At 46.8% G+C, this 26,395-nt stretch overlaps 1 protein-coding gene across 1 annotated transcript; it reads right to left on the reverse strand.

Annotated features, from left to right (window-relative positions):
• Window positions 1-3,741: 3,741 nt before the first annotated feature.
• C1qtnf2 (C1q and TNF related 2) lies at window positions 3,742-20,658 on the reverse strand. The gene is made up of 4 exons (XM_041676334.1): window positions 20,521-20,658; window positions 14,124-14,194; window positions 8,219-8,471; window positions 3,742-4,516 (listed from the first exon to the last, which is right to left on the reverse strand). The coding sequence occupies exons 2-4, from the start codon at window positions 14,136-14,138 to the stop codon at window positions 3,903-3,905; spliced, it is 882 nt and encodes a 293-aa protein (XP_041532268.1). The 5' UTR covers window positions 14,139-14,194; window positions 20,521-20,658; the 3' UTR covers window positions 3,742-3,902.
• Between the last annotated feature and the right edge of the window lie 5,737 nt (window positions 20,659-26,395).

Genomic DNA, 26,395 nt, shown 5'->3' on the forward strand with positions numbered 1-26,395 from the left:
GTGAAAATCCCCAAAGCCCACATACAAGGCTGGCATGCTTGAGCGCAGGTCTGTTACCCCGGCACTATTGGGGACAGAGGCAGGAGGATTGCCGGGGCTCGCTAGCCATCAGTCTAGACCCGAGATCAGTGAGAGATGCTGCCTCAGGGGAGTAAGATGGAAAATGATGGAGAACAACTGACGTCCTTCTCGGACTCTGTACACACACATACACACCACACACACCTCACACACTACAACCTCACACATATACCTCACATACACATACCACACACACACCACACACACCACACACCTCACACACACCATACACACATATACCTCACATACACACACCACACACACACCACACATACCACACACCTCACACACACACACACACACCACACACACACCACACACACACATACCTCACACACACACACCACACACACACCACATACCCCACACACATCTCACACGCACACACACACCACACACCTCACACACACATCACACACACATGCACCATGCCCTCACCATACACTTGCATACCTCATACACACCACACACACACACACACACCCGTGCATGCACACACAGGAAGCAGAGGCCCTAGTGTAAAGACCCGACATGCCAGCAGCTTCCTCCAGCAGAGTTACTGCATTTTAGGACCTTACACTCCTCTCCTGATGCTGCTTTGGAGGACGAAATCAAGATCTGATGCCCAAATTGGTTCTGGCCCAACCCTTCATTTTGCTGAAGCCACAAATGTTAATGACATGGCCCAAACCACACAAGGAGCCCAAAGGCACTCAGGTCTAGACCCCATTCTTGCTTTCCAAGAGCAGGTGCCCTGGCACTGTCTCAGGCTTTCTCTGCCACACCACACACAGGGTGCCCCAAAATGCCCTGAGAACAAACAAACGGTAGGGAAAGGTGGGACTGATTTTATTCCTTTTCCTCTTTTTTTTTTTTTTTTTTTTTTTTGGTCTATTTTCAGAACTAGATCATGACCACCCTAGACCCTTGGCTGGAGTCTCTCCCTTTTGTCTGGGCCTCTGAGTCTAAGAAACTGCTGCAGAGGCCTGCTGGTTCTTCCAGACGCCTGTGGTTTGTTGGAGGTTTGTGTGGTGCGTGCGCCCTCTAGTGTCACAAGTGAGGATGACATGCAGCAAGGAAGCGGTTTCTTCTCGTTATGGTGGGGGTGGAGCACCGGTGGGATGGGACGGAGGTAGGTGGGGTGGGGTGGAGATGGGGTGGGTCAAAACTCTAGTGCAGCTTTGATGCAGTCTGTACTTGTAGAATTCTCTCCCTGCCTCCGTCCTTCCCTCCTTTACCTCACCGGAATCCCAGCTCTGTCAGATCCCATCTTTACCCACATTTTAAATTTTGCTCTTTGCTTTTGCATTATTTTTGATTTATTAACATTCTGTATTAAATATTACTGCTATTAAGTTTTGAGGGTTTTTTGACATTTAAATTTTGTTTGTGAGATGAATGTTCATTTTCTTCTGTCTAATCTCAATCCTAAGCCTGCCTGGGAAGAGCCCTAGTACATGAAGAACAGCATGCATTCATCGGGACAAACTTAATGTCTATCTTTCCATCTGGACTGGATGCTCCCTGCAACGTCGTGATCAAAGTTGGGGGTCTCTGAGCTTCTTCAGAAGGGGCCTTTCAAAGAGTGTATTAATGAGAGAAGATCTTTGGAGAAGATCTTTGGACTAAAGACCTTCTTACGGCACTAAGATGTGCCGTTGTGCTTCTTCTTCAGTGTCTACATAATGGCAAGACCCAAAGACAGTCCCAGGTCCCAAGACCCTCAAAAAGAAACCAGGGATAGGATGAAAGATTATGGTCTCACTGTGTAGCCCTAGCTGGCTTGAAATTATAACAAATCAGATCAGGGTGTCCTCAAACTCACCAAGATCCACCTGCCTCTGCCTCCTGAGTTCTGGGATTAAAGGCACTCACCATTATGCCAGATAAAACAATTTTGTAAAGAAAGGAAAGGAAGAAAAAACTGTTTTCGAATAAATGGAGGTGCCACTCCATCTCAGAGGCTGATCCATTGATGGGAGCCCTGGACAGGGTCCTTGACCACATGTTGCTATGTCTGGGCCCCAGAGTCCTGCCAGGTGTCTAGGCCTTTCCCATTCCCATATTGTTTGTGACTCAGTGAGAACGATTAAGGAAACCCTGTTTTATTAACAGTGGGACCACTCCCCAGGACCAGTCCAGGCGTTACTTGCTATTCTATGAGTATCCACCAGGGGGCAGTGAGAGCCAACTGCTTGAGAGTTAAGGCTCTATCAGGAAATGCTCTAGCAATTTGATCTTGGGCTCACACCAGCCTCTTGCATGGAGGTTTCTTAAGCCTTGTACACTGAGCATTGGGACAAAAAACAAAACAAGACAAAACAAAAACCCAGCCCAGGTTCTTGAAGGACCTTGCTCTGAGAAGTTCAACGTTATCCCCATTGGGTGTTGGTGGTGCAGGTCTTTAATCCCAGCACCCAGAAGGCCAAGGCAGGCAGATCTCTGAGTTTTGAGGCAAACCTGGTCTATGGAGTGAGTTGCAGGATAGCCAGGATACAGAGACACCCTGTTTGGGGGGGGGGATTATTCACACTCCCTCTGAATTCTGGTAATAATGGCACAAGCTACCATACTCTGGGTAAATCTGTTTTCTTTTTTTTTTAATATTTTTTTTTATTTATTATGTGTACAGCATTCCTTCCATGTGTGCCCCACAAGCCAGAAGGGGGTGCCAGGTCTCATTATAGATGACTGTGAGCCACCATGTGGTTGCCGGGAATTGAACTCAGGACCTCTGGAAGAGCAGTCAGTGCTCTTAACCACTGAGCCATCTCTCCAGCCCGTAAATCTGTTTTCTTAAGTGGAAGGAACTTGGGCTATACCCATGAGGGTCTGTGTGATCTCTCCCTCCTAACATTCCAGTTCTTCTGAACTCAATCAATCCCTCAAGCACGCCCACTCTTCCCTGGGTGGCGAAGGCATCTGTACCTGGTCATTTTGCTTGGGGGAACAGTCCCTTCACATTCTCCCATTGCCCTGGGCCCTGCTTTGGTGCTCAGCTTTTCTGTGCACGTATGATTTCTGATTTATCACGATTATAGTTTGACCTATGGATTTTTGACTTTATGATGCTGCAAAAATAACACACATTCAGTAGAAACCACCTGAAATTTTGATCTTTCCCTTCGATGAGTATGTGCAGGAGAGAGCAGCCTTTGCAATGCAGGGCATGGGCAGTGGACGACCCATGAGGGTGAGCAACTGCTCTGCCGTGTCCTGTGTGGCCAGACCCTGATGTATCCTGCTGAATGTATCTTCGACTGAACAATATTTTAAACGTACTGTGTTTCAGACATAATTCTACTGTAAGTCAAGGAGCATCTGCTCTGGTTTGAACACTCCCGGGAGCTGTGGGAGACAAGGGTGGGGGTGAGAGTGGTTTGTTCCTGGTCTACGCAGTGGTACAGGGCACTCACGTCAGTAAAAATCCCTGAAAATCAATGCCTCTTTACAAGTAGACCTCAGAGATGAACTCTAAATAAAAATAAATGTTTCAGCCACTCCCCTATGCCTTGCATATTTTCTGTTTGTGAATTGTATTTCCCATGAGGATAGGAACTGTCTTATCAGTGTTGTATGTAACCAACATGGTTTAGTCCAGAGCCTGTACCCTAAGATAATTAGTGAGCAAACAGAAAAATAATAAAGCAAAAGATTGGATTTAATGATTTTTTTTTTTAAAAAAGCAGCAACAGAAGAGGCCAGCCAGGGAATAGAAGCTCCCAAGACTGCCAGACCCCAGTCCCAGTCCAGAGGTCTTCCTCTGTCAGCATCCATCCCCAGAAACTCGGTCCCTGCCTGGAGGCTCAGCTCCAGCTTCTCTACACCTCATTGGGGTCTCCCTGGTCAGCATAGATGAGGAAGCCCGTGAAGAGGCTGTCGGTCCAGTAGGGGTCGTAGAAGAGTCCATTCTGCTCCGAGTAGAAGATCTGCAGCCAGACTTCGTCCCCCTCCTTGAGAGCCAGGATGGTAGAGCCCGAGGCCACGTCGTGGTTGCCTGTGTTGGCATCAAAAGTCCGAATGCGGTACTGGCCGTTGTGCACCAGGCCGATGGCCAGGTGCTTGTTGGCCAGGGTTATGTCATAGGTGAAGTAGTAGATCCCTGGCACGCCGCAGACGAACTTGCCGCTGGACGCATTGTAGTGGCCACCCTCATTCATCAGAATCTTGTCAAACTTGATGGGCAGCCGCTCGCGTGGATAGCTCTTGGTCACCGCCACCGAAAAGGCCGACTTGGCTGGACTGCTGCCGCAGCTGCAGGGGCCTGGGAGACCCGGTTCTCCTTTCTTGCCTTTAGGTCCCTTCTTGCCTGGTGTGCCATGCTTCCCTGGGGTACCGCTGACCCCCTTGGGTCCTCGAGGGCCAGCCCGCCCAATAGCCCCAGCTTTGCCCTTTGGCCCTTGTTTTCCACGGTTGCCTGTCCGGCCAGGTGGACCTGGAAGACAGAACAGTTGGTTTGATAAGGGACCTGTAAAACAGAGGCAGAGTATGATGAAGGAGAATGAGAAGGCTTTGGGACGCAGGAGCAGACAAATGCTGAAGGTGTGACCAGAGGTGTTTCTTCTTGGTCTTTTCAGGGAAATCAGGATTGCTACGCCTGTTGGAAGCCCTAGGAATCACGGCAGCAGAATAATTCACTGTGCTGGGAATGCAGCTCAGCTGATAGAGTGCTTGCTTAGCAAGCCTGAAGTCCTGGGTTCAATCCCCAACACTGCATAAAACTGCACACGGTGGCAAACTACACACTCCTGCATTCTTAGCACAGTGTGTGTGCGGGGGATCAGGAATTCAAGATCCTCTTGGTTACAGAGTGAGTTTGGGGTCAGCCTGGGCTACACCTGACTGACTCAGGAAAACAAAAAGGAGGGAGATTTACATGTTATGTAAAAACCACTGTGGAGTCCACTTAGCCAAAACAGCAAAGGGTGCCAGAAACTCCCAGGCTCCAGGGAAACGGCAATGTCACTGGTCCCTGTGTTCTCTCAGCGCACTGGACAGTGCCTGGCAAACACCGTCTAAACGTTAAACGTCAGTTGGTAAACCCTGCAGAATATTCCCGAATGTTTACTCAGAGAACACTTCTTGGTTTTTAATTCTAATAATTCATAAAATATACATTTTCTACAAACAACATTTTTGGGCCAGTAATTCCATAGGAAGCATTTGTCTTTACTATTATTTAGTACAAAACTGTATTTATTTTTTAGGCAGTCTCTCGTGGCCTAGGGCTGGCGTGACCATGTTGCAAAGCCAAGGCTAGTTTTAGAGCTCTGACTCTTCTCCTTCCTCCCAAATGCTGGGATTCCAGTATGAGCCACCAGGCCTGGCTCTTCAACACCTTTTAAGGAAAGCATATATGGGAGGGAGCTTGGCTTCTGTCTTAATGCAGCTGTGCATTGGTAGAATGGCAGGGCTGTGAGAGGCGTGTCAAATGCCCATCAAGGTCTCGTTCCCGAGAGGTGTTGGTGCTAATGAACATCTGAGCATCGCCAGACACATGGCAACCATGGTTAAACACACTGAAGTGGAGGATGGGGGAAACTTTTTAGCAATTTTTTTTTGCCCCAACAAGGCACTTTGTTTCCTCTACGTAGGATATAGGTATATCTCTGGGTGATGGTTAATCTTGTCAACTCGGTTGGATCTGAATCAGCCAGGAGACATGCCTCTTGGTAGGTCTGTGAGGGAAGGATTAAAGTGTATGAGGAAGATACTGTCCTAGAGTGGACAGCCCCTCTGGCTGCGTCCCAGATATAAAGAGATCTGAGGAAGAGGATGCTGCTTCACTCTCAGCTGCCTTCACTCTCATGCTCTATTGACTGAGCTAGTTTAATGTTTAAGTTTTCCTCAGTGAGCAATAAATTTTCCTAATAGCAGTCTCTGAAGTCTCCAGTAAGAAGATGGGGCCCTACAACAATGATTCTACCTTGTTCATAAATGATGCCTTTGTACCAAGATACATCACTCTAAGATTGGCTTTGGATGAGAACTGTGCGAGGTAATTCCAAATCGGCTAGCTGAAATGGTCCACCTTCTTACAATACTTTAACCAGAACTTCAGATAGGCTTTACCACTACTCAGAGACTGGCTACAAATGTTATAGCTAGTCCTCTTGAGACTTAACCATTATTTTAGATTTTTTTTTATTACAGGATCCCATAGAGAGATTGTTACCCCAAGACAGTTGGAAGTAATTCTAAGAAAACAATGCCTCCTCTCCCAATAGTTGAGATGTATGGTTTGGCTTTTCTCGGGGTTGGTTATAAGTTATTATAGGGTTGGAGGCATAATAATAATAGTTAGGCTCAGGAATTTAATTTGGTATAGAAAAGGGGGGATGGGATAGGATAATAAGGGTAGCTTAGTATACCTGCCTGTAAACTATTTTAGCAACTACTAATTGTAGACAATTTACATTGACATACATTCTTATATTTTGATACACATGCAAAATTGCTTTTGTATTCCTGTCTAAATAATTTGTATGTTGATACTAATTCAAAATTATATTTGTCATATTGTATACGTTCCTATTTGTCTACAATGTTTTTGCAAACAAATGTAAAATTATTTTTGTCATGCTGTGTGTATGTATGTCTCTATATCTGCTTAAGATTTTTGTATATTGATACAATTTAAGGATATTTTTTATCATATTGCACTATACATTTCTACCTCTGATCAAGATATTTTTACATATCTGTTACAATTTCAAGGTTGGATCGGATAACTGCTTCCGTTTACCCCAGGGCAGAATGGAAGCCTGCAGCAATTCTATACCTTGCTGTTATTTGTGAGTGTTTTCTAACAATCTTTGTTATCCTTTTATCTGGGCTCCTGTGGATTCACAAACATTCGCGTACAGACCTCCTTGGGTCCAAGCATTTCCGTTATTGTCAGAAGTCTTCCCCTAGGAAGAGGTACATTTGGACGAGTTGGTTTCATGTGATAGGAAACATCTTGGGTTTGGAATCTAAGTTCAGGAAATCAGGTTGGGGTAAGTAACACTGGGACATTGTCTTCAAGACCAGAGCTTCCCACAGTTCTCGCCACCCGCTCTGGTGAGGTAGGTGCTGTTGATATTGCTGTTGTAGATATGGGGACACTGAGGTTAGGGGAAGTTAAGACACTATTCAAGGTTGCCCTCAGAGTTAAAGTGCTTGAAGCAATGACATGCTCATCTTCATCTTGCCACCTGACTCTTAGTTTCCTCATTTGAAACTTGGAATAATAAGGGCATTTGCTTTACAGGACGATCTGATGAGTGACTTACTCAAGATGCCTTCTCAGTGTTAAAACACCATGTAAGTAAATGCTGTCCCGGGGCTGGCAGGGTGGAGCGCGTACTTAACCCGCACAAGGTCAGGGTTGACTTCCTAGCATCAAGAACAGAAAACCACTATAATCTCCCTGTGTTTCAGGTGTGCGTTTGAGGATGCTGATCAAGAGCAGGGATGCAAGGTCAGAGCTAGAGGGAATGTCAAGGAGGAAGGAACCTAAAGGCAGTATCTGCTCTGGTCCATGCCACCCCTTACTACCCCGTGGGTCCCCGTGGGGTTGTCAACTACAACGGAGTATCAAGTACTTCTGCTACCCACTCAAAAACATCTAGGGTGGCATCTGATCCAACCTTGGCAAATGGTGGTACTGCATCTCTGTTTGAAAAGGTGAAAAGGGGGTATGGATGAAGCTGTTGGAATGGAGACCTGAATGCACCAGCTGCCATTTCAGAGCATCCGACTTTAAGGGGGATGAAGCTGACATACAGGGAGAAGCAGAGCCCAGACAACAAGAGTTAAAAATCTGGGCCAACCCATTCCTGAAGCTTTTCTCTTGGTCTTCGCAGTTTAGTGAGTCAAGTAATCTCATTTGGGCCCATTAATTGGGCTGCAGTCACCTACAAACCAAGCCCTTTGAATAACAGCTCACAGGCTTGCCCACCCTCCCCTCCCCCAGCAATTTCAAAGCTCTACAGAGGCAGGAACACAGAATTGAGTCTCCATTGTTTTCTTACATTTGGTTATAAAGAGGTATCAATGCAAGCTAGTTTCAGGAACTCTGAATCATCCCCCTGCTCCATGACAGATGCTGTCAACTCTGGTTGGACAAGTGGGCAGGTATATACAGGTCTCTTACCTTCTTCTCCAGGGTCCCCCCGGTCTCCATCCTGGCCATCTTGGCCATCTTTACCAGGAAAACCCATTCTTCCCACCATTCCTGAGGATCCTGGTGCTCCTGGAGGGCCAGGGGGGCCTTGGGGACCAGGCAGACTGCAGACGAGTTGAGGGCCACCTTTCTGGAAGTCCCTTCGAGCAAAAGCACCAATCAACGGGTCAGCAGCACATGGAAGGGCACAGGCTAGGAGCACCCAGAAGATCATGGTGGTCACCTGCGGGTGACAAAGGAGCTGTGGCAGGTGAGAGTGGACATGGTTCTGACACGCTCCTGGTCAGTCCGAAGACATCAGGAAGAGGAGGCATAGATGCAATTACATTTCTGCCTGTCTCTCTTTCCTGCATCATAGACAGCCATCTAGACAAGCCTGTGGGTTGTGACCCCTTTGAGGACGGGATGACCCCTTCATGGGGGTCACCTAAGATCATAGAGAAAACATAGATATTTACATTATAATTCATAACAGTAGCAAAATTACAGTTATGAAGGAGCAATGGAAATAATTTTCTGCCTGGCGGTCATCACAGCATGAAGAACTGTATTAAAGGGTTGCAGCACTAGGAAGGATGAGAATTACTAATCTAGACAGTGTCATCATTTTGTTTTGTTGTGTTCTGTGTCCTGAGAGAGAATTTCCCTGTGTAGCCCTAGAGATCCTCCAGTCTCTGCCTTCCAAGTGCTGGGATTAAAGGCACGCACCACCACCACCTGGCAAGGCCAGCACATTTTAAGGGCACATTTAGGTAGCTGAATCCTGTGCTCAGATACACTTTGCAGGGGTCTTGAGAATGAGCCATTCACCATTAGGCTGTCATTCATCCATGTAGCTGAAATGCAGAAAGAATCTACTCACCCCGCCACCAGTCCCAGTGACTGATGACCACAGCTTTGGTCAAATATGCAAGTCGAGTTAGAAGAGCGGGCACACTTTGATTGCTGCTGGTGATTTAGGCTGTTTCCCACAGGGACTTGGGGTTGCAAATGGGCGGAGATGCAGGTTCAGCGACTGAGGGAGGGTGATTCCACATGAGCGTGGCAACCTCGGTGCTGGAAGGCCCTGGTAACAACTCTTCTCTGGGTGCTTCTGGTGCCCAGGTCCACACTCAAGGCTCAGAGCTGTCAATCTCACACCCCATCTCACAGTGTAACAGCCTTATGGAAAAGAGGCTCAGAAAAGCTAGGTGACAGGACTGGCTAGGTCATGTGACTAGCAGGTGGTAGACTGAGGTTTGATCCAGGCTACACAGCTCCAAAGTTTTCCCCTCCTACTCCAGGCTGGGCCATCCTTCACGTTTGTGGCAATAGCATAAGCCCACTAAATATCAGTGTGGAGCATCCTGGGAGCTCCTCTTCTGCCCACGGACATGGTGCAGATACACACACTGGGGCTTGGAGTAGAAATCAGCGGCTTTGCTTCAGGCCTATCAACAAACTAGATCTGATGCAGATGCATTGTCACCAATGGGCCTCTTCGAGGTAGCTAGGGCAAAGAACAAACACGCTGGGCATGACTTCCTGTTACAGGGATGGCTCTCAGTGGTAACTTGCTTTGTGACCTCAGGCTAGCCCCTTTCCCTAGCTGACTCCTAGTTCCCTTCCCTGAACAGCAAAGGGCTAGAAGAAATCAGTGGTCTTCAATCTGAAAGTCTACCAATCAGGTTGTGGAGGAGGGGCTCATTAAAATGCAGACGATTGAGTCCCACCCTCTAATTTTAGGTACCAAACGGGAGTAGGTCAGGGGCGGGGCTGCACAATTTGCTTTCTAGTAAGTCTCTGAGGGTGGCTGGGGCTGAAGGTCATCTGAGTCCTTGTTTGAGACCCATCAGCTCTGGCGTCGAGCCTTTCCATCTCCAGCCTTCCTTCTCGTTGTGGAGATGAAGGCTAGCTGGCTCCCTGGCTCCCACACAGCCTTTGACTATGCTCTCAGAGCTCATTCAGGGTTCATGAGTGGCGGGGATGCTGGAGGCAGTGGGGACTTTGCTCAAGCTTTGGAGGTCAAGGCTCTTCCTGGGTCCTTTACCCGTCTCCCTCCATCCCCTTCCTTCCCACCCTGCTTTGGTCTTGATGCTGACAGCTACCCAGGCTTTGGGGCTGTCTTTGACTGTTCCCCTTGGAACGATCTGACCCCTTCTCAGCTCCTGGTCTACTCCAGGTCAGGACATTTTTTTTCAGTACTTGAGAGTGAACCCAGGGCTTCACCCATCCCCGGGAAGCTCTACACTTCGGCTGCACAGCTAGCTCCCTTGTTTTTCCTTCTGAGACAAGGTCTCTAGAAGTCTCTCAGGCTAGCTTGAGCTCCCCTCGCTGATGCTAGTTTATAAAGGGACAGAGGGACACAAGCATAGGTGACCATACTTGGTTGTATTTTGTGTGTGAGGCTTGCTCAGCACAATAAATCACGTGTGTTAATATGACACCAACGGCAGGTGCTTCTGGAAAACTGGCCCAGACACTCCTCAGACCCCTTTCTCTCTTTCTTCTTCCTGCTAAATGAGATGAGAGTTGTGGGAAACCAGCTGGTGTAATTCGGACTCCCCCCCCCCCCCCCAGTTGGGGCTTGAACCTTGGGCCTCATGTGTGCTGGACAAGTGCTCGGCCATTGAGCTACGTTCCACAGCTCTGTTATTTAGGAGCGAATGCACACCCAGAGTCTTGCAGAATGGAAATGAATTTTCCGAGCAGTTTTAAACTGATCTGGAAAGTTGTGACCTGTAAACATTTCAGATTAGCAAGAGAGGGAGGGAGGGCGGAGAGAGAGGGGGGAGAAGGGAGGGAGGCGGAGTGACTTTTACAAGAATATGCGAACTCCCAGAACAACTGAAGTCATGGCAAAGAGACAGCTAGACCGGAATGGGCACAGGGGCATATCTACCACAGTGTTCTCTATTCTGCCCCGAAGCACAGCTACAAGGACCCTGAGAGGAAGAAACTTGCTCTCGCCAGTCTAATCTTCTCTGACAGAGAGGGGTCAATGGCCTCTCCGTGACAGCTGGCTGGAGCGGGCCCCAGAGCCCACGAGGCGGGCTGCTCTGGGACACACAGGGAGATGTTTTATTTTTATTTTTTTTTTCTGGAGCTGGAGCCTGAAGGTTCCTGCAGCCCCACAGGCTTTCCTGCAGCTGGAGCCAGGAATAGCTTTGGAAAGAAAGGCGGGACTAGCTCTGCTTCCAGGGCAGAAGGGAGAGACAAGTTTCCTTGCTTCCCAGGCACCTCCGAGAAAACAAGACTCCAAATAGCTCTGCTCCCCACTGAGCCCCATGCTCACACCACCATCCACATGACGGCCCTGGGGGAGAAAACCGGGGACTGGGATAGCATGCTTAGAAGGCGGCAAGCCCCCAAGCCATCTAGATGGAGCAACTTTCCCGCAGCCTTTTACATAAACATAGAGCAAACTTGGGGAGGGTGTCAAATCCTACTCCTTCAGTTAGAGATGACACTGGAGCAGGGATAAACTGATATTATTAAGCATCCCCAATGTTCCAGGGTCTACACGAACCTCTTTACCTGCATTGTATTATTGGAAAGGCACATAAAGCCCTACAAAGGCAAAAATCACCCTCGTTATCAAAGGAAGAAAGCAAAGCTCTAAGAGGTGAAGTGGTTTACCCATTGCCACGCCATCAGGGAGTAGGCTCTACCTATGGTCAGCTATCTCTAGTGACCATGATTACCTCATATTGCCTTTCTCCCTTCTGTAACTTTCTCCAGTACCCAGAGAGGCAAGTAGTTAGTGGCAGAAGTTATATTTGAACTTGGCATTGGCTACCCCAGATATACAAATGCTTTTCATGTTGTCAGCATTGCTTAGATGTTTTTCCTTCCAAGCATCCCAAATTATAGACGGGTCCTTGAAGCATACACCGAAGCCACACGTGTGATATGTTGTGTTCTGTTTTACAGCTTTATGCACACGCACACCACATGACTTTTAAAACGTCCAAGTGATATTTCTGCTTTCTCAGGACACTCGGGTAATCAGATACTCGAGGACAACCTTTTGTCCTCTGGGGTGTGGTGGTGCACACTTGTGATCCCAGCACTTAGGTGGAAGCCGATGGATCAGGAGTTCAAAGTCATCCTCAGATACAGAGCAAGCTCAAGGCCAGCCTTGGCTACAGGGCACCCTGTCTCAAAAACACACAGAAAAGGAGGCCGGAGAGATACTCACCAGTGAAGAACACTGGCTGCTCTTCCAAAGGACCTGGGTTCAATTCCTACCCCCCCCCCCCCAACCTGGCAGTTTACAGTTGTCTGCACAGTTAGTCCCAGGAGATCCTACACTCTCACACAGACTTATCAGGCAGGCACAATACCAATGCACATAAAATAAAATTAAGCACACACACACATACACGGGGGCGGGGGGGGGGGGTTGGGGAAGAGGGAGAGAGGCAGACAGACAGACAGACAGCGAGAACTAAACAATGAAATAGTTCCTGTGTTTTGAAAACTCTCTGCTTTAAAGGACAGGATCATCCATCATCCAGAGCCCTGACTCTACCATAACCCCCTCTGGAGTGTTCATGATGTGGGGTCCAGCTAGGGTCCCCGCCAAGAGGTCAGGGTTGAGATTTGCAAAGCCCACCCCATCCCATTAGTCATTCCTCATTTGGACTTTCAACATCCTCCCTTCCTGTGCACACTCCACAACTCCCGGCCTCTTCCACGCGCCCCAGCCAGAGTTGAAAACCGTCCCTCAGGCGCCTCATTCTTCAAGCTGGTCCAGCAACTTCTGGTTGTAGGCCACAAACACAGGAATCCCTAACAGACCCCACAAAGGCCCTAAATGACCTGGCCTCAGTCTCACCCCAGCCTCTGCTCCTCCCTTCCTTGCTTGTTGGCCAGCTACAGGGCTTCTTTCGGGCCAAGGCCCAGCATCTCTGCTCTTGAGGTAGCACCTTGCCCTCAGGATCATGAGCCTTTCTTCCAGGTATCCCCTAACCTCCTCTCCGAGGCTGCTCTCTTTTCGGTCCTAACTCTTTGTTTCTTCCCCTCGCTCCTGCAGGGGTTTGTGTTATCATCCCTTTCATACCTGAATCCTGTGGAGCATGGGAATGCAGCGGGTCACCTGTTTATAAACTTCCAAGCATATACAGATATTTGAGAACGATCTGCCTGGGGGCTGGAGAAATAGCTCAGTGGCTAAGAGTGCCTTCTGCTTTTCCGAAGGACCTGGGTTCAATTCCCAGCATCTGTATGGGGCAGCTCACAACCATCTATAACTGCAGAGCATCCAATGTCCTCATCTGGCATCCGAGGGTTTCCCCATATATGAGGTGTACACACACACACACACACACACACACACACACACACACACACAGAGGGGGGGGGAGAGAGAGAGAGAGAGAGAGAGAGAGAGAGAGAGAGAGAGAGCTCTTAAAAAGAAAACTAGCAAGCCGGGCGGTGGTGGCGCACGCCTTTAATCCCAGCACTCGGGAGGCAGAGGCAGTCGGATCTCTGTGAGTTCGAGGCCAGCCTAGTCTACAAGAGCTAGTTCCAGGACAGGAAACAAAAGCTACAGAGAAACCCTGTCTCAAAAAATAAAAAAAAAAGACAAAAAAAAAAAAGAAAAAAGAAAACTAGCTGATTAATAAATGTTTGAGACTCAGAGTCTGCTGAAAGAGAAAAGGAGTCTAAGCGCCAGAGGGCATGGAAATCACTCATTCAAGCAACTTTTCTTTTCCATTTTTTTCTTACCTGACCCAGCCAGAAATTCTCCCTGGGATTGCTCAGACAGACGTCTGCCATTTTGTCCCTGTCTCTGGGGCTGTGCTTGCAGAATGCCACACATACAGCAAACGTTCCCCAAAGAGGGGTTCAATTGGTTAGAAAAAGAAATGAACTGTTACCGCCCCCTTACCTTAAACAGTGTCATCTAAATTGTTCTTTCTGGCTCTGGGTTGGAAAGGAGGCCTTCATCAAGTCTTCTTGCTAAAGTGGAAAGTAACGAGAGTTAAATCCCAGAAATGGAATTATGAGGTGTTAAACTTGGATGTGTTTTGAAGTCTGGTTTTAATCTGTCCCGTCCTGAGCTTCTAGCCGCTCAGGAAAGTAGCTAGTGATTCATGAGTATGCATGTTCCAGGAAAGCCCTGGGAGCCCATGGCTCCAACCTGGAGCCCACTGTAGGGCAAGAGCCGTCTTCCTCCACACTTCACAGACATAGCCTCTGGCCATTCTTGAGGGCCTTCTGTCGATGTTGTGACTTGAGAAGGGGCAGAGGTGGGGATACTGGCCTTCCCTGTATTTTTCTGGAATGTGGTTGCAAGCGCAAATGCCAGGAATGCTTTTCTGGGCCTTGAGTGAAGTCGTGAGACCTAGGTGCTGACTATGCTTTGCGCGAAGATCTGAAGATCTCAAATGAACAGTTCTTTTCTCAGTGGTAAAAAGCCCCGGAAAAAGCAGGCACTTGTTTTCTTAACCATTTTTAATCCACAGAGTCTGTGTCAAGACTGAGACTACATCACTAAACATTCAATCCAGGGGTAGATACACTCAACACTGCAAGTGATTACCTGTTCCCCTTCCTACCCTGCTCCCCAGAGGTTCTCTCGGTTGCCAACCTTACCCTTGAAGCCTTAGGGCTAGTCTCATCTCCTTGGGAACACTGCCTACAGGCTAAGGTATCTGACCCACAATGCACTTGGGCGGCCCTGTTCTGCCTTTCAAGGCACACGACCCAAATGTAGTGATGATTCACTTCTCTCTACTCCTACTGGGAGATCTGGGGAAGTGGGGGCCTTGCCTGTCTCTGTCCTTAACACTGGAGCCTAGTACAGTGTCACATACAGTGTATGTTCAATACGAGTTAAGAGACCTTGGATGCAATGGTCGCTCATAACCCATGAAATACCAACAGAATTTTGATACATTTGTGGTTGACAAAGCCACACTTAACTACTACTAGGAATGTAGAGACCCAAGCGCTAAAACTGCAGTTCAGTTGAGGCTCACAATCTCCACCTCCACCAGGAGACCCTGGAATGCTGCCCTGCCTTGCCTCATCCTCAGCGGAAGAAGACCTCCAGATCGGATCCAACAGAGTGATTCTCCCTATGTACAGCTATAGAAGGCACAAGCTGGTGGCTGGGGTTACAGAGAGCTTGCTTGCAGATGGATGAAGACCGTTGAAAAATTTGCTTTGATGGCAGTGAGAATTCTCTAATGGAAAACACCCTGCCTTCCCTAATTCCAGGAAGCAAATTGGAAGCAGTCCTCTCCCAGTTTCTCCAAATGCTGAGGTGGCCTGGAAGAGAGGGCTGGCTGCAGCTCTAACAGAGCTCTAAGGACACCCCCTTTTCTGGGACCTCAAGTTTGGGGCCCACTTGGAAACGGCACTGCCCAGAAGAAAGAGAGACAGAGGATTTTAAAGTGAATACAGAGAGTCGAAAAGCAGGGGGGTCTTCTTGCTGAGAAATGTTTTAATTCCTTCCATTTTTCTCCCTCCCTACTCTTGGCTCTGCCTAGGAATAGAGGTCTAAAGATAAATTACGACCTAATGAGAGGTCTCAGGAGCTGGGATCTGGCTGTGCTTGTCTCAGCAAGCATTTCTGAAGGCACACAGGAAGTCAAATCTTGGAAATAATATCGAAGGATCCTATTTTCATCTATATATACTGCGGGACCTTCAAAATCAACAACTATAACATTCACCATGGTGGGCAGCGCAGATCAGCCTTCTGGCCCAGGCTGCTTCAGGTGTGAACCTCCACTGAAGAACCTGCTACAGGAGTCAAGGGGTGGAGCCAGGCTCCTGGTCATTGAAATGGAGACCAGCAAGCTCCACCCTGCCTGTGGCTCTTGTGCCAAGTGGAGGACCAAGGAGGACAACAAAGGAGAAGGACGCAGTTGCTGGGTGGGATGTGAAGGGTGTTTGTACTTCTGTCTTCATGTTGCCAGAGGGTCAGCCTTGGGCATGGCAAACCTGTATGGTGGGAAGAATAATTGAATGGGCATTGTCCAATAGGGAAAGGACATAAGCCATAAACGTCATTTAAAATTATCTCATGGTCACATTAAAAAGGCAAAAGGAAGCAGGTGAAATTAGCTTCAGTGTTGTTTAGGTCAATGTGCCATGTCATTTGAACATATAAGCTTCAAAAAAAATCATTAGTGAGACATTTTATAACCTAAAATTTTTAAAAATGTATTTTACTTTTATTTTATGTGTATGGGTGTTTTACTTGCATGCATGTATTTGCAACACATGTGTGTCTGGTGCCCGTGGAAGCCAGAATAGGGATATGGAAACATCAGAACTGAAATACAGACTGGAATATAGACATTCACTGTGGGAGTGCTAGGAATTGAACCCGAAGCCTTTGGAAGAGCAGTCAGTGCTCTTAACTGCTGAGCCGTTTCTCCAGTCCCATAGTTTGCAATATTTAATTAACACTAACTTTTGAAATCCTGTGAGGTTTTTCACACTCATGACTCAGTTTTTAATGTTATTTATTAATGTCCATTGATTGTGTCTATATTTGTGTATCTGTGTGTGTTTCTGCATTCCACAGTGCATCCCAGTGTGCATGTGGAGATTAGTGGTGTGTTCTTTCCTTCTACCATGAGGGTTTTGGTTGAACTCAGGTTGGCAACACCCACATGGATGCCCTCTGTAGCTGGCATTTCAGGGGCTCCAACTCCCTCTTCTGGCTTCCACTGGCACAGCATGCAAATGGTGCACATACCTACATTTGTGTAAAATACTCAAGACAGTTGCTCTCCAGACATGCCGTACTCTAAAGAAGGTTGTAAGCAGCAAGCTTACATATCAATTTCTTTAAGATTACAACATGGAAGAACAGGTTGATAGAGGCTGAAAACAACTTTATCACTGAGGAAATTCCATTCGGTGAGAGTCATCAGCTGGAGACTGGGAAGTTCAGTGGGTAAAGCATTCTCTACGCTTGTGTGAAGAAGGCCTAAGTTCAAATCCCTAAAACTCAGGTAAAGCTGGAGACAGTAGTGTGAGTCTGTAATGCCAGCGCTTTTATAGTAAGATGGGAGGTGGAGACCTAGGACACCTGGGAAATTCACAAGACAGCTAGAAGCATGAGACTGAGCACCAAACAAGGTGGGAAGCGAGGCTTGACACCTGAGGCTGTCCTGTGCCTTCTGCATGCACACTGTCACGTGGGCATGTGTGCGAGACCAGCTTCTGTATCCACTTAGTTGCCCTCCTGGTACCGTCCTGTGCCCCTCTGTTTCTTTCACATCTCTGTTCCTCCTACCTAACATTTCTGATCCTCATGCCCCCACTCTGGAAGGAATGAACCCATTGTGGCTGCACTGTGGTAGTCACCCCAAAAGGTGGCTTGTGACAGATGGCAGCCCAATGTGGCGCTTATGACAGGTATGTCCACACTCAGGCACGTGAACATGCAGAGAGAGAGGAAGAGAGGGGGAAACCCCTTGAATTTCTGGGGGGCCTGGCATCCTGCTGGTCCTGCATTTCTTCTCATAGTCCTAAGAGTCCAATTTATCTTATTTTATTTTTTTTAAAAAAGAAAAGAAATTATCTTTTTTCATTTTACATACTGATCCCAGTTCCCACTCCCTCCCCTCTTCCCATTCCTTCCATTTGCCCCGCCCCCATTCATTCCTCATTGCTTTGGGGAAGGTCCAAGGCTCTCCATAATATGTCTAGGTATCCATCCAAAGAGAGTGGGTTCCCCAAAAGGCCAGTACAAACAGTAGGGATAAATCCTGATGCCACTGCCAGAGGCCCTGCAGTCTGCTTCAGCCATACAATTGTCACCCATATTCAGAGGGTCTAGTTTGGTCCTATGCTGGTTCCTTCCCTGTACAGCTGAAATTGGTGAGCTCCCATTAGCTCAAGTTAACTGTTTCAGTAGGTGTCACCATCATGGTCTTGACCTCTTTGCTCATATTCTCACTCGTTCCACTCTTCAGCTAGATTTTGGGAGCTCAGCCCATTGTTCCTCTGTGGGTCTCTGCCTCTAAAAGCCCGATTTTGGCATCTCCACTTTGCAGAAGACAAAACAGAGCCCAGAAAATGGAAAACCATTTTCCCATGTCAAGCATATCTGGGGGAACCAGCCCTGCCAATGCCAGACCCAAAGGTCATGGTCCTCCATCTTAGCCCCTTCACTAGCAGGAGGGCCCCTAAGAGGTTAGTGATGTCTGCATGGCCAGGGACGTATGCAGAGAAATAGGGCAGTTACAGAAGGGGACACATCTGGGGGAGGACCATTGGCTTTAGAAAGAACTGGACTGACAATAGCCGGGGATTATCTGAGCAAATTGATTTGTGCAGGGTTCCTCTCATGGAACTCAATGCAGTTTTCAGGGCTCTGACTGGCAGGAAAAGGTTGGGGAACTTTGAGCATCAGTCTGGTACCCCGTAGGGAGCACTGAGGAGTAGGAAGCATTGGTACCAGACTATAAAAAAGATGTCCAGTCAGCAGGGTCAGGATTAGACAGGGAAGGAGGTAAAGACAGAAAGCACTTTCTTGGGCTGGGGAACAATACTAGCACGAGGACCTGATTTTATGAAGTAACATAAAAACAAAAGAAGACACAAAAGGTATCCAGTAGGGTGGAATGCACTTGTAATTTCATTCCTGGAGAAGTAGAGACAGGCAGATCTCTGGGACTCCCTGGCTCGCCAGCCTAGCCTACTTGGTGAATTCCAAGCAATTCACTCCTGACTGGGGGTGGATGGGGTGGACAATGTCTAAGGAATGACAGATGAGATTGTCCTCTGACCTCTGTATTCCTCAAATGTACATGTACTCACCAGCACACACACACACACACACACACACACACACACACACACACAATTTTCTTGGGGGTAACATTCTTACTACTTCAAAGAGACAGAATAGCTTCAAAGATGACTTTGAGCTTGTGTAAAGAATTCCAATTCACCTGTGCCATGGCACACTACAGAAACACGTCTGATGTCCCTGCTAGGACCCGAAAAGGCACTGCACATTTGAATATGCTGCACTAGTTCAATTAGAAGGAAGGGCAGAGGTGATGGCTAGAGAGATGTGTAGAGGAGCTGAGTTCGTTGGTGCTGGAAAGCTGAGTAATGCAAGCAGAAGACAACAAAAAAATCCCATGCAGAAGAAAGAGCATAAATAAAACCAAGAGAAGAGAGGCTTTTAACAATGCTAAATGACATTGTCACCATTAGTGCTGCTGGTCTAGGGTGGACAGTCTCTGGCAGATGGTCACTTAAGGGAAGGACATTTGAAAGCTTACAAACCAGGCCATTCTGTGGTTGCAGAACAGAAAAGCACCACACCGAAATGGATAAAGGCTTTCTTGTGTGATGGACAGGAGGGACTGGGCTGGGAGGCCACTCTGGCCACTGTCATAGCTTGGTTGAGCGTGAAGGTCCTGGGGTGGGTCACAGAGACTCTAAACAGTATATAGATATAAATGAGGTTTGGGTGCGGGGGCTGTGGCTCTGCAGGTAGAGTGCTTGCTTAGCATACACAAAACCCTGGGTTCGATCCCCAGCACTGCACAAATCTGATGTGGTGTTGCACCTCTGCAGTCCCAGCACTCAGTAGGTAGAAGCAGGAGGATCAGGAGGAGTCAAAGGTCATCCTCAGCTACATAGGGAGTTCGAGGCTAGACTGGGCTGCAGGAGGCCCCGTCTCCAACAAAACAAAGACAAGGCTTAGAGACAAGCTGTTTGAGGAAAGAGGGACAGAGGAGAGAACTGTGAGAAACTTGATTTAATTTTTTGACCATCATTTACATTATTTTATCTGAGTTCAGTCTACCCCTATTTTAATGTATTTAGAGAAATATCCAGAATAAATGAGATGTTAACCCTGTGAATCTGGGTATTAGATTCAGACATAAAGGGTTAAGTATCTTTGCTATCTGTGTAACCCTGAGCCTGTCCTTAAAGTAACTGAGTCAGAGAGAGAGAGAGAGAGAGAGAGAGAGAGAGAGAGAGAGAGAGAGAGAGAGAACTCGTTGTCATGGAAACGAAAGCGCACAAGTTCAAGGCCCGAGGACTTGGCACCAAATAGGTGCTCAGTAAACCACAAGGCTCCTTTCCTTCTTAACCCGTGAGCCACCAGGCGGAGCCTGGCATATGGCAGGCTCTTTAGAAAGGTTTGAATTCCTGCTGTAATGACCAAGTTAGAAGGGTAGAGGCAGAAGCCCTTTCCCATCCCGGGGCGAGTTCTCTGCTACCTCATCTCGCGCCTACAGCATCCAAGGTTCCTCCAGGTCATCCCCACTCTCTGCCCTGCAGGGCACGACACTCACCTTCTCTACCCCGCGCCACGTCCAGCTCTGGTGGTGCTCGGTCCTGCCTTCAGCGACCGCAGATGAGGGGCCGCAGGCATAGTTTTCCCATCCCGTCATGGGAGGGAGCGCCTTCCTTCCCGGTCACGTGCACTGGCCAGCAGCTGGCGCTCTTTATCCCTTCGGATTTGAGAAAGACTTCCAGCGTCAGGGACAACTTGGGTGTGTCGATGCAAGCATGTGTGTAGAAGTTGCCCGAGTATTTGAAGATTTATAGTACTCGAGTCATGGTTACTGGTGTGTTTGCCAGTATCTGCAGAGCCATCTGTATGTACAAGCGGGCATCTATCTCTCGGTGGATCCGAGGCTGTCAGGAGAGAGCATTTCCAAGCATTTCGAGTATGCATGCACTTGAGAGTGATTACACGTTATGCATACACGTCTAATAGTGTGTGTGTGTGTGTGTGTGTGTGAGAGAGAGAGAGAGAGAGAGAGAGAGAGAGACAGAGAGAGAGACACAGAGAGAGAGACAGAGAGAGAGAGAGAGAGACAGAGAGAGACATAGGTCATGCACCCAAACATGCATCAGACCCTAGCATGCACATGTGCAGACACATGGTGAAGGCTGAACTTAATATGTAACTGGAGCTTGTATTATGTCCAGGGTGTATCTTATACTGGCTAAGTATCAGTGTCGGGTGGCATTGGTGAGGATTTATCGGCTTCTTTTCTGTGTGTTTACACACACACACACACACACACACACACACACACACGTTTGTGTGGATTTTCTCTGGATATTAGTGTTAATGGGAACAGGCAACTGTGTCCTAGCCAACACAGGTAGAGAGATTCCAATTAGACAACAAGCAGATACCAGAAGAAGAGAACCCGGGAGCCTGTAATTAGCTTCTCTCCATTCCTTCTTCTGCTCCCTTCCTCTAGCTGATAATATTCCACCGGGCAGTAGGAGCATCTGGCTAACAGCTGCCATAAGATGCAGTCAAAATTTTAATGTAGATACACCATCCTAGACAAGTCAGTGAACTGCATCGACTGTATTTCTCTTTCTGAGAAGTGGGAAGAATAATAATGATCTCACCTGCACCTGTCTTCCTTCCCATAGCCGTGACATTCACCCATTAGGCACTTAGGAAGCTATCAAGGTATGCAGAGACTCATTAGTAATATTACATAAATTTATAATTTGTAATGATAATAAATGAAATACTAATAACATATCTTATATAAAGCATTATATGTTATGTTGTGGGAGGTCCTCCTACTCCTCCAGCCTATAGCTGCTGAGATACCAGCCCATTGGGGCCTGGTCTCTCTCCCTTTAAAAAAGCGGCCACTTCCCTCTCCTCTCTCTCTTCACTTCCTGCTCCGCTGGCGACTAGACTCCCTTCCTGGTTGCGCAGAGGGCTGACGGTGATCTGTAAGTTTTTTCCCCTTTAAATAAATACCACCCTATTAATCATAAAAAAAATAGATTTGTAATCGTGAGTTACTGTTTTTAGACAAATATATTGGTATAGATTCTTGTATATTGATACAAAGTTAAATTATATTGACTATTGTATGCATGCATATTTCTACATCTGTTTAAAACATTTTCATGTATTGACATATATTGTATTGATATATATATATATTGTATATATTTACCATATTGCAGTGTACATTTCTAACTCTGATTAAGATACTTATATAATGTTTATGTATTGATATATATTTACCTACTGCAATGTATATTTGTACATTGTTTATATTTGGAGGTCATTGTCCTCATTTGTTTCACAGTTGTTTATTGTCTTAGTCTTTAAGTTAGATAGATATTGAGAATTATATAGACTAATAGTCATCTAAGTTTGTCATTTATAATTAGACTAATCAGGTTCTTTAGATATATAGAGATTATACTCAGTATAGATAGATAATCTTCAACTTCTTCAAAGAGCTGTAGAAAATGGCCTTTAATCTAACTCAGAGTTTTGTGGTAGTGAGACACAATTGCTCTGGGCAACACCACTCTATTCCCGAGAGAATGTTGAGCACCAAAGACACTCCACCTGGAGCCTTTCTTTTTGGCAGAATTGGCCTTGGGGCAAAGAAATGCCCATACCTCAACCACTGACAAAGATACAGAGCGTGCATCAATGGATAAAACAGGACTGTCATATCCTGCCAAGACAGGGTAAGATAGTTTTGAAAAGTTGCTTGCCTTTGAAAATGGTATGTCAGTTATGTTAGGCCTTAGCCAAAGTTGGTTGCTTCAACGCTGCTAATGTGACTTTGGGTGATTGCCCAGGTAGCTAGTTGTCTCTGTGATTTGTTGCATGTTTTGGAAGTTGTTTTACTGAACTTCCTAATTACCCAGGTAACATTATTTCCCTTCTCAGATCTTCGATGGGGTTGAAGACTATATAAATGTAGTTACTTTCTCTCATGACTTGGCCAAGTTATTTATTATACAAGACCTAAGCTAGTTAGAATAGGATATTTGTACTTATTGTATATACTTTCATAGTAGGTTTAGAACTCTCTTATTTAAACAAAAGGGGGAGGTGTTGCGGGAGGTCCTCCCACTCCTCCAGCCTATAGCTGCTGAGATACCAGCCCATTGGGGCGTGGTCTCTCTCCCTTTAAAAAAGCGGCCACTTCCCTCTCCTCTCTCTCTTCACTTCCTGCTCCGCTGGCGGCGACTAGATTCCCTTCCTGGTTGCGCAGAGGGCTGACGGTGATCTGTAAGTTTTTTCCCCTTTAAATAAATACCACCCTATTAATCATAATTCCAAACTGGTGTGGCATTGTTTGTGACTTACGCCTTCAATGTTATATAATATAAAATAGGTAATGATATAAAGAGATGTGTTAATGAGTTCAATGTTTATTCAACAAATTTTAGAAATTAAATTACAATTATTTATTTATGGTATTTGCATGTGTGTGGAAGACAGTGGGTCTCAGACTGGACATGCCTAGATGGTAGGCATGAGACCGTGTGAGCCAATTCTTTCTCCTGTGTGGTCTCCATGAAAGGGTACCAATTTCTTCTGAAGTATTAACTTCAGAATCATAGTTTTAGTCTGTCTTGAGCCATAGCGTCTTGTCACTTGGAAAGAACCTGCTTGTGACAAGAGACAGTGACATTCTCACATAAGAAGAATTGGACTGTACAGAGAACTGTGACTACTTTATTAAAGCCTTTGTTCTGATACTTGTAATAGTTGTGTTAAAAGTCCCATTCTTTTATTCTTCCTTTATCTTTAAACTAGCTTTAATGAGTTTCTGTCAGCTACTATAGAGGGAGACCCACCGCAGTATCCTCTCAAGCCTAGCTCAAGCCTTTCCTCTTGTAGACAGTTCCTTTAACACAAGACTGTATGGACAAAAAGCTTTCTTTGAATTATTCGCTGATAAATTATTAACTGACGAGAGATTGGGTCTCCACAATCTCTCCGTGCTTCTCTTCCGATCTCTAATGACGCTGTGTTCATAGTCTGGCATGTTGTAGGGGGAGCAACACGCCATAGACATCAGCCACAGTGTGAACTAGTCTCCAGCCTGCTCTCCCGAAACATCACTGTCTAAAGCCCTTCTCAGTTGCCCCACCCATTGGCTAGAGTCATGTACTGATTTGTGTGCCTCTTGCTTCCATTGGGTAGGTAGGTCTAGGCTGCATCTAAGTCTTTAGACTCACTAAGGAGGAAAGGCCCTGCAAAGGAATTTAGGCCAACATCCCAATTCCATGCACAATGCCTGGAAGCATGGACGGTTAGAGGCTTTGATAGTTGTGGAGCGGAAATGAGATCCAACATCTTTTGACTTACACCCAGAGCTAAAACATGGACCACTCTCTTTGCCCTTTCAACCCCTCTCTTACTCCACTCTTGGCACGAGAGTGTCTACAAACCATCACTGAATCATTCCAAAAGTTAGCGGCCAAGAACCAAGGACTCAGATGTTTATTTTCAGTACAGGGCTTAGTGAAGTCCTCCAGAATGAGGTCATTCTAGATGGGGTGTCAACAATGAAGCAAGGTTGGGGAGACAGCTGTTGTGGACATGCTGCACTTGATGGACTTCTGGGTTGGTGGGCCTGGGGACTTGTGCCCATGGTTGTGATGTCATTTGATGGAACAGATCAAGTTTAAAAACCATGAGGTTGAAGCAGACACTAGCTACGTATGTTACTTAGGATGAAACAAGACGGTCAGCCAGCCTCAAAGGAAGTGTGAAGATTTAAACTACAAATAAATTTTGCTTTGGAGTTGTTATGAACATAGCAGTTATGTTTCCAGGAATTTGTTCTGGAAGTATTTGTTTGGACCTATTTGAACTAATAAAGAACTTTAAACACGTAGGCAGCAAGTTCAGTAAATCAGTACACACTTGTATACAAACAAAAGTTCACAAAAGCAAAACCCAGAAGGGAACACAAAAGATTCCATATGATTGTGTTGGAGCATACCTTTGCCTCGGCACTCAGGAGGTTGAAACAGGAGGATCGTGAGTTTGAGTACAGCCTGGGCTATCAAATATTGTTTTTAAAAAAAATTACTCATGGCCGGGCGGTGGTGGCGCACGCCTTTAATCCCAGCACTCGGGAGGCAGAGGCAAGTGGATCTCTGTGAGTTCGAGACCAGACTGGTCTACAAGAGCTAGCTCCAGGACAGGCTCCAAAGCTACAGAGAAACCCTGTCTCCAGAAACAGAAAAAAAAAAAAATTACTCATAAAGTGAACCTTATTCCCTAGGGAGAGGAACTGGAAAACTGGAGAGGGACACATTTATTTTCCACTGTGTGTCTTGGAACGATGTGCATTTGAAAGCCGTGGGAGTGTTTCACTAATTTAGCACCGTGCTTTCTGATAAAGTAGAAATAAGCCCCACGTGGCAGTTCTTGCAGAGTTTTCCTTTGCTATTATGGATGGGCTGGATCTGTGGGTGTGGCCGGGAGTTCAGAAAATTAGCAGTGAACTCCCTACAATGACACACTATTTAGGGAAATAGTGGAAATGGAAGTTTGTTCTTCCATGGCACAGCAGAAAGGAACGAGGCACAGTGACGGGTCTTTCCTAGGTTACCTTAGTGAGTGGCAGCTGAGGTGACTCACCCCTTGCTTGACCCTGGGCACAAGTTTCTCTACTAGTGCATGGATAGAGTAGTTTCCGTGGGAAGGGAAAGAAGAAACAGAGGGACTCTCTAGAGCAGAGTGGTTTCAGGAAAGCTGAAGCTTTAAAGGGGCTGGAACTCCGGCAGAAATGAAATTAGACCAAAATAAACACCACATGCAAGTCTTCAACAGGAAGCGGCCAGAAAAGCTCCAACCAGATTCCAGATGTAATTTGCAGGGTTGTGACTGGAGAAATTTCATTTTAGAATCAGATCAAAGAAGGAAGGAAGGAAGGAAGGAAGGAAGGAAGGAAGGAAGGACCCTTGAGATGGTTTCTCAAATGCATGGCTCAGAAACCAAAAAGCTGAGCATCGCTAACTCATGCCTGTAGTCCCAGCACCAGTGAGGATGATGCAGGAAGACTGCTAGGATTTTGGGGGCAAGCCTGGGCTACATAGAGGTGGCCCAGTGAGACCAGGTCACAAATAGGATAGACACATCGTTTGAAGGAGGGCCTCAGTTGCTTCGCAGAATCAAGCTCCGAGGAGCAGGTATGGGCAGGACTCGCCACAGGACTGCCAGCGTAACCATGGGAGAGAATAGGGAAAGTAAAGTCTCCATCTCTGCCCTGTGTCTGGGATGAAAGAGCAGAAACCGCAGAATGAAGTGTAGAAGCGACCTGAGCTCTGCCTGAGGCTGTGTGTATCTGCAGGAGGTCTGTGCACTTAAGTAGCACTCAGAAGAGACGTGTGCATGTTAGGTCTACTCTCCTTGCA

The sequence above is a fragment of the Microtus oregoni genome, unplaced genomic scaffold (assembly GCF_018167655.1).
Source record: "Microtus oregoni isolate MIOR12 unplaced genomic scaffold, Mior012 000027F_ref0000203, whole genome shotgun sequence".
Lineage (NCBI taxonomy): Eukaryota > Metazoa > Chordata > Mammalia > Rodentia > Cricetidae > Microtus > Microtus oregoni.

What these genes read in the sequence shown, in the direction of transcription:
- C1qtnf2 (XM_041676334.1), bottom strand. An exon ending in GGGGGACCCTGGAGAAGAAG is followed by an intron (nt 4,517 to 8,218) that starts GTAAGAGACCTG and finishes TCTGTCTTCCAG; the next exon opens with GTCCACCTGGCCGGACAGGC.